This window comes from Gymnogyps californianus, chromosome 10, assembly GCF_018139145.2.
Source record: "Gymnogyps californianus isolate 813 chromosome 10, ASM1813914v2, whole genome shotgun sequence".
Lineage (NCBI taxonomy): Eukaryota > Metazoa > Chordata > Aves > Accipitriformes > Cathartidae > Gymnogyps > Gymnogyps californianus.
In genome coordinates this window covers 26809138-26817734 of record NC_059480.1, presented here as the reverse complement: position 1 = coordinate 26817734, position 8597 = coordinate 26809138, and the positions used below count along the sequence as shown (strand labels likewise).

Sequence of the window (8597 nt, the reverse complement as noted above, 5' to 3'; positions counted from 1 at the left end):
TGGAGGATTACAATTCTCTCCACTTACATTAAAGGAGAATTGATTATTTTCTCCAGCCCGTCTGAAACAAGCAGCTTTTCTTGTCCGGCAGCTGAGCTTTGAGTGTACTGGTATGTAGTAAATTCAGACTGATTGAATGAGACGGTTTCCTTGCTCATATTTCACCAAGACAAGGCAATGAAAGGCAGCCTTACGTTCCTGCGTTTCATACTGCACTCTGAACCGGGTTGGGAAATCTAAGAATAAATGCTGGCCCATTTTAAGGTCACTGGGGAAGGAAACGAGTGCTGTGATTGCTGGGAAAGAGCAAGGAAAACCAATTAGCCTATGAAATCCAGAGGGGTTATCAGTTCCAATAAGAACAACGTTGTAGCAACCCTCCTGGGGTGGATTTGTCCCTTTTCCCATCGGGATTTTGTTCTGCTGCCCCGCTGTGCAGCACGGCCGCCTGCAGGTACCCTGCTCTGCACCGCAGGTGGAGGGAGAAGAAAGCGTTTGCTTGCTCCATCTCTGCATTTACCTGGGACAGCCTGGATTTGAGGCTGAATTCCCCTTTTGGTGCATTTCCATGCAGGCACATGCACCCATGCACTCATGATCCCATACAGCTATTTCTGTAATTTCTCTTTTACCCCTTCTAAAGCTCCCACTGCAAGGAGGGGAGTGCGATGCCGAACTCTGCACACTAAATACTGAGAGAGAAACGTGGACCCTGCTGAAGCAAATGGACAAATTCATGCTGAGTCTGATGGTACCAAAACATGATGCTGTGAGTTGAGAGAGGAGTGTCCCTAAAGCCCCGAAAACTGGTGTTGGGGGAAGAGCCAAAAAAGTCCCACGTGAAGAGCAGTGTCCCAGCCCGGGGAAAGCGTTTGAATTTCCTTGGATTTCAATGTCACCTTGCTCCTTTCAGGGGACTTTGCCAATCCCCCCTTCTCCCCGCACCGTGCAGGCTCTCATTGGCCACAGGAGCAGCTGTTACACAAATAAAACTGATTCTCTCCGAAAATAAGATTGTCTTTTTCAAAGTGCCGTTGAGGGGGGGTCGTCCTGGGAGCAGGACCGTTTATAAGGTAGGAGATAGCACGCACTGGTCGTTTAGTCTTCAGGCGGGATATTTGCAATGAAGTCATAGAGTTTCAGACATAGTGGCAATATAATTTGTCTCAAGAAAAGTTACTGTCTGTAAAGAATGTATAGCTGCGTGAGGACTGGTGTTTTTCCTCCCCTGTATAAGAACTTGAAATAATTAGATAATAGAAAGTGCAATCATCTCCCTGATATTTAAAGCTGGGAGGTTGGGGTTAAATACCTGTTGTGAACTGGAATATGTAAATACTATAATTTTAGGGACCAAACAAAAGAACAAGTGTATTATTACAATGTTATTATGGGACACATGCTAAAGTAGATATTTAGATCCAATTAAATATAGATGTACTGAACGAGATGTCACTGCAGCAAAGTTTAGTTCTTCATATTTTGTGTCCACTGTGAATCATAATCTTTCCTAGTGGGGGGATTCCAGTGAATGATTTTAGAATCAGTGGTGGTGAGCTAACGTAAAGAAAAAGTCCAAAATTTCAGTTTTATTAAAGTACATTTATATATTTAGGAATAATTATTTTAGGAACAGTCTTGCCCATTATAATGAAAATCTGTTTAACGATTCCTTGCTCTGAGCAATTTATTTTCTAAACAGACCAGTAAGGTATGATTTTTTTATTAATTATGTTTTTCCAGTATTTGACGGCAATCCGTCAATCTGGCTACGTAACTGGAGAGTGTCTGGTTTTAGAGCTTGTTGCAGAAGTCGTTTGTGACAGTAAAACACAGAAACGGTTTTGATTTGAAGACTGATTTAGCATTTCCCCATAAAGTTACTAGGTCTCTAAAGTTGCAGTTTCTTTCTGCTGCTGGCTTTAGGCATGTGGAAGTTATGGGTTTATTTAATTATCTCCAGCAGTGGCAAAACACTCCTGCATGAACGTATTCTTCAAAAGGAGAATTTGGTGCTTTTTTTTTCTCTTCCTAGGCGGCAGATGACCCTCCTCTGCGACTGCGGCTGCTTTCCTGCTGCTGGCTGTAAGGTCTGGCTCCTCTCTGCCTGCCTGTGCTGAGTGCTGCCCTCCTGCGCCAACCGCCCCGGAGTTAAACTCTTCATGGTAAGGTTGGCAGGGGCTGGTTGGGAGCAAATACGAGCCTATGACAAAAATCGGTGCGCGGTATCCTGTCCTAATGCGACACATGCATGGAGAAGGGATAATTTATCCTTTACTGGAGCCGATGGGGTGAAGAATGGGTTGAATGGCAGCAACAGGCAACAGTGACCACTGGGGATTTTGTGTGGATAATCAGTTTTCCATTAAATGATTTGTTTTTTGTGTGAAAATGGAAAAAATCATGACGCTTTCCTCTAAAACTGAGTTCTTAAAATGGAAAGATTGTAATCCAGCCCGCAAATACCTGACTTTGAGTCGGACCTCCTTTTGCCCTCTTGGTGGCAAGGATAGTTAGCGTTTCTCCTGGTGACTTTTTCATGTAATGAAGTGCCTTAGCTGCTAAGGAAGGTTAGATTACAGGTTCAGCAAGAAAGAGAGTCTGTTCCGTTTGTATTTACAGGTCAGTACACTGGTTTAAAAAAGAAACAAAGATGCTTTATATGACAAGTCATCTGAGAGGCGTCATCTGTCCTATAGGAAAAAATGTGTGCTTCTTACTTTGTTCTTTCTTCCAGGTTCAGCTAAATCAACACTTTAAAAATAAAAAGAATGGACCTGAAAGTTTACACTAAAAGAATATGCAAGTCCAGAAAATCAGTCTGTAACAAAGAAAAAATCAACATAAAAATTTTGGAATACTTGCTGTTTCATTTTGTTTCCATTTATTCTTTCAGAGCAAAACTTTTTATAATGTACAGTTGTGTTGGACTCTGAAATCATTATTGAATTATTCCTAATCATACACTCAGAAGAGAGACATCATGTGTCCCAGTGATCGTGTAACTCTCAGTCAATCCCTTGAACTTCTATTGATACCGATGGGAGCACTTCCAACCACAGCCAACAGCAGCAGCTGGACGGCAAGTGCTCTGTAGGGTGCTGGTCAGTAGGGGTGAACAGGCAGGAGATTTTGCTAACTTTGCTTTATTTTCCCCATAAAAAGTGAGGCTTCGTAACGTAGTCCTGCAGCCAGATGCCCACATGTGCCTGACACTACTCATGCAGGTCTTCTGGCTTTGTGGGGAACGCGCGAAGGCAAAGGGTGTTGTGCAGCCATTTATTATCGCGTTCGTCTTTTCCTACAGCTGCCAACATGTGGAGCTCACCGGGGCCCGTGTCGGCGCTTGTGATGCTGGTTGTTACCGCCGTGCACGCGGGAGTGAAGGTGACCCCAGCTGTGAAGTACACGAAGACGAAGCCCTTACAGCTGGTGGGCAACGGTGCCTCTCACCCCCCCCTCACCCCTCTCGCAGGCAAGAGCCCGTTCCCGGCAGCACTGGGCAGAGCCGAGTTAGCCACCCCGAGCCCCGCGGCCCGAGGGGCCACCACGCTCTTCCCCTTCGAGAACTACACACTCGACACGGCCGATTTCTTCTTCAACTGCTGTGACTGCTGCCCGCCTGCCGCGGGGCCCCAGGGGCATCGGGGGGAGCAGGGACCCCCAGGTATGGTGATGCCTGACTCGCCGCTCTCAGCTAAAGCGCAAGGAGTCTCCTGCTTTTCCTTCAAGAAATGTGTCGGCAAGACTTGTGCAGCAAATGCCGAATACTTCATGTAAAGCCAGAGCAAAAAAGTACTTGCTAGCCACAGCCCAGAAGTTATAAAACACCAATATGAGTGGGAAAGCCCCAAAAAGGAGCTTCCTCCTCATGGCATTCACTTTGGGGACCACACTGGCGTGGGAGCACGTGCGGAGCTGGCCCCATACCACGTCGCTGCTGACGGGTGCCCCACGTGGCCGCACTCTTTGATTCCCTGTCCCTGTGTCTAATCCCCTGGGAGTCACAGATGTACTTTCACATTCACTTCAACCATGGTTTTATGACCCTCAAAACTATCTGCAGGCAGTTCTGTATCTTTGCTGAAGGTTTATGATAAAAGCCTCTTTTTCTTGGATTTTTTTTTTTTCCCCTTGGAAAAGAGGAAGTTAAATACAAAAATAATTTTCGGTTCAAATTTTAAAATAAATACTTTCTCTCACAAGAGGCAGCTCTGTATAGAGCACCTAAATATTTTATCAGACATGCTTTCTCTTTTTTCTACTGCTAAAATACATATCTATAGAGCACCTAATTCTAATACTGCTATAATGAATAGTGCCTTAGTCCGTAAATGTTCATTTTAATAGCACTAATATTGGAGATAGATAGAAACTATTCATCTGAGGAAAGGTGGTAAAATCATGAAATAATTTTCTTTTAATACAATGTAGTCCAGGGATTTTCACTTCCCATAGCTCGGGAGGGATTAGCTAATGGAAATTATAGTGGCTGCAGAGAGAGTTTGCACTCATACGTCTCTTGAGTGTTGATGGAATAGTCCTTGTGTCAAATGGGTTGTGTTATGATGATTGAAGCTGCCGTAGTCTGCTCCCAGACGTGCACTGGGAGTCTCTAGATTCCCAAGTGGATGAAAAAGTGAAAAAAAAGATTGAAGCCAGCATGCTTGCCTCTCAACCCATCCTTTGTGCAGCATGGAGCTGTCTGCCAGGTTCCACTTTTGTATTTGCAGACTTAATTCTTTTTAAGGAGAGGGGCAATTACGAAGCTATGGGAGCTCCTTAGATGCTCTCAAATATTAAAGACAGATTACTTCTGATGTTTTATGAATGTCTGAGCTCCTGTGGCTCTGAGGCAGCTGAAAGTTGGTTTTAAAAAGTCTTTAACTACAGCCCAGAGTGAAATGCAAAACTGTAAGATTTGGGGATTGCAGTAGCTGAAGGACAAAGGTTGGGGAGCTGCGTGCCTGACCGGGGGCCTGCGAGCACGCACCCCACTAATCTCAGCACGAGCAGCGTGCCGTTACCCCTACCACCCCTCGCCTTTCGCTCCGCTGTAGGGTTTCAGCTGCAGTGTCTGCAAGGCGTAGGGGAGCAGGGCTTAGGCCAAACCCGTCCGTCTCCTGATTTCTTTGCATTGGTTGTGTGATGTCAAATAAAATAGCCAGCTCTTCCCAGGGTGATGGAAACAGAGTTTGCCTTACATGCGTTCCTCAATGCCATGTTGCTTAGCTGTTATTGCAAATTTTCTGTATAAAGTTAAACCTTTGAGTTGCTAAGATAATTTTGTTGATGTGATTACGTTACAGGTCCCAAGGGGGAGAAGGGAGATGCTGGTCTGCAAGGTCTACCGGGAACCCCAGGTCCTCAAGGTCCAAAAGGTTCTAAAGGAGAAAGAGGTAAAGCAGACTAACTGCTCATTTTGAAAACAGATGCTGTTGTCCTCATCAAATACCACAAAATTATAGGAAGAAATGTTTCCCAAAGGAAACAGGGTATACTGATATGGATTGACACCTTGCGAGATTTAGCTGGCATTAGTGCAGGGACAATAACTCAGATGGTGGTAGCGTATGCACAGGCGGTACAGGAACAGCTGCTCATAAAGATCTCACTTGAAACTCCTTGTTCTGAACGGGAATTTAAAAACTGAGTTAAATTTGCTTTGGATTAGGGAAATAAGTAGCAAAAACCCACCATGGAAGCTACGCGCAGGTATAGAAGCTGCATTTCCATTTAAGTATCTCAGGCAAAATGATTTCAGCTAAGATGGAGAGCAATTATTATCCATTAGTAGTAACCAAAAGGAAACCCTGCCCTTCATTTCAGGCTCGGAGCAGCTCTGTCCTGCTGCCACACACCACTGGTAGGATCCTGCGGCTGCCTTTGGTCGCGGAGAAACACACAGCAAAGCTGATAACGGGGGTACCAGCAGCAGCGTGCTGCACAGTTCAGTCAGGGCAGTCTCTTAGGCTTTGATTCACTTCTTAAACAAGACTTTTGGCAATCCTGGAGTGAGAAATGCAGAGCTGTCATCTTCTCCATCTTGCCATTAAACAGCTGTCGTGGTTTAACCCCAGTCAGGAACTAAGCACCACGCAGCCGCTCGCTTGCTCCTCCCCCCCGCCCCGGTGGGATGGGGAGGAGAATTGGAAAAAAACAGTAAAACACATGGCTTGACGTAAGAACAGTTTAATAATTGAAATAAAATATAATAATAATAACAATAATAATAGTAGTAGTAATGAAAAGGAAGATAATGAGAGAAATAAAAGCCAAGAAAAACAAGTGATGCACAACGCAATTGCTCACCACTCGCTGACTGATGCCCAGCCAGTCTCCGAGCAGTGATCAGCCCCTCCCAGCCAACTCCCCCCAGTTTATATACTGGGCATGACGTTCCATGGTATGGAATACCCCTTTGGCTAGTTCGGGTCAGCTGCCCCGGCTCTGCTCCCTCCCAGCTCCTTGCACGCCTGCTTGCTGGCAGAGCATGGGAAACTGAAAAGTCCTTGGCTTAGGATAAGCGCTACTTAGCAACAACTAAAACATCAGCATGTTATCAACATTATTCTCACACTAAATCCAAAACACAGCACCGTACCAGCTACTAGGAAGAAAATTAACTCTATCCCAGCCAAAACCAGGACAACAGCAGCAACTGCCTCCCAACGAGGCGCTGGTCAGAGTCAGAAATCCAACATTTGAGTGAGATGCAGTTGTCTGTGTGATGGCGCTTGGTGCTGTGAGATTCAGCCGAGGTTTCTGAAGGCATTTCTTGAAAACACACATTGCTCATGTCTGTTTTATTAATGAAGTGAGGGACACATGCGAAATGGTACCAGTCATCTTCTGTGTAATGATTGCTGTGCTGCAGACACCACCACCAACAGTATATTAATGGTGAAATGTCCTAGGAGGCAAAGGGGAGCAAGGCGAGCGAGGAGTAAGTGGAAACCCCGGTTATCCAGGCAAACCTGGGCTGCAAGGTACGTAACACAGGCTGGGAAACCCAGGAATACTCCGCTGACCTTTCCCTTTGCTGGTGGTGATACCCCTCCATCTCCAAAGCCATCCAATATGAATGTTTTTAATCTTTTTTTTCCCCCACTTTCCCCTTTTCCTAGGTGAAGCTGGAGTAAAAGGCAATAAGGGCAACTATGGCTTCCCTGGACTGAAGGGACAAAAGGGGTCCAAAGGGGACACTTGTGAGAACGGGACCAAAGGAGACAAGGGAGATAGGGGGGATGCTGGAGACTCGGGAGTGGACGGAGAACAGGGTGACAAAGGGGAAAAGGGAGACACGGGGGAGAAGGGGTACTGCGGGGAGCCAGGGGGAAGAGGTGCGAAGGGAGAAAGAGGGGAAGGGGGGACAAAGGGAGAAAAAGGGAGCAAAGGAGAGATGGGGGTTGAGGGTGTTCAGGGGGTGGATGGAAAACAGGGAGAAAAGGGCGAGCAAGGAAGTAAGGGTGAAAAAGGGGACCTGGGACCTGCCGGTGTGATGGGACCTTCTGGGCCCAAAGGGGTCACCGGGAGCAAGGGAGGCCGAGGGGCCCCGGGAAAGAAAGGCTCCCGTGGGGCGAAGGGCGCCCGAGGGGACACCGCAAAGCTCCTCCGATCAGCGTTCAGTGCCGGCTTGTCCAAACCCTTCCCTCCGCCCAACGTCCCCATTAGATTTGACAAGATCTTGTACAATGACCAAGAAGATTACAACCCTTCCACTGGGAAATTCAACTGCAGCGTGCCCGGGGCATACGTCTTCGCCTACCACCTGACGGTGAGAGGGCGACCAGCCCGTGTCAGCCTTGTCGCCCGCAGCAGGAAGGTGGCCAAAGCCCGTGAGACGATCTACGGCCAGGAGATCGACCAGGCATCCTTCCTGACCGTCCTGAAGCTGAGTGCGGGCGACCAGGTGTGGCTGGAGGTTGCGCGGGACTGGAACGGGGTCTATGTCAGTGCTGAGGACGACAGCGTCTTTACTGGGTTTCTTCTGTATCCAGATGTTTTTGAGATCCTGCTGTAGATTTGAAGGGCAAAGATGATACTGAGAAACATGCCTTTCCCTCTGCCTGTGAGAGGAGAAATGAGCATCGGTTTAGCCTGTTGGTTTAGTTGCTAGGTTTCATGATCTTTTAACAAAAATATTTATATTTGCAATATATAGATTAGTTTTAACTAGCAGTCCCAAGAAGCGGCCCATCCTTTGTGCAGGTGGGTGATGGCGAAGAGAAACCATTGTTCAAATGCTAGCAGGATCGGCATGGGGAGGGGATTTCACATCACAGTCTTCAGGTTTGTAATTAGCCTATTCAAATTATGTAATGAAACTCATTGTCCGACTGCAATTTTAATCAGGCCAGCTCCTGCAATCCTTGCATGGTCAAAACTCCTCTGGAAATCAGCATTGATAACCACTGGTTTTGGTAAAGATTGCAGAGTTTGATTTACAGAGCTTAATCAGACGTGAACCTGAGCAGTAGGTTTCTTGAAATCACATGAAAAGATTTAAAGTTGTTTTATCATTGAATCAGTATTATCTAGTACTTTAGACTTGGTCATGAATTATGTAAAGGTTTGTCTAAAAGAGTATTAGAGCT

General features: G+C 46.3%; 1 protein-coding gene across 1 annotated transcript; it reads left to right on the top strand.

Moving 5' to 3' along the window:
- Positions 1-3315: 3315 nt before the first annotated feature.
- OTOL1 (otolin 1) lies at positions 3316-8043 on the top strand. Its single transcript, XM_050902710.1, has 4 exons — positions 3316-3667; positions 5310-5399; positions 6918-6989; positions 7128-8043. Exons 1-4 carry the CDS (start codon positions 3316-3318, stop codon positions 8021-8023), a joined length of 1410 nt encoding a protein of 469 aa, XP_050758667.1. The 3' UTR covers positions 8024-8043.
- Positions 8044-8597: the final 554 nt, after the last annotated feature.

Coding starts and splice junctions, on each gene's coding strand:
- OTOL1 (XM_050902710.1), top strand. CDS start 3,316: ATGTGGAGCTCACCGGGGCCCGTGTCGGCGCTTGTGATGCTGGTTGTT. Junction 3,668..5,309: donor GGGGGAGCAGGGACCCCCAG/GTATGGTGATGC, acceptor ATTACGTTACAG/GTCCCAAGGGGGAGAAGGGA. Junction 5,400..6,917: donor AGGTTCTAAAGGAGAAAGAG/GTAAAGCAGACT, acceptor GAAATGTCCTAG/GAGGCAAAGGGGAGCAAGGC.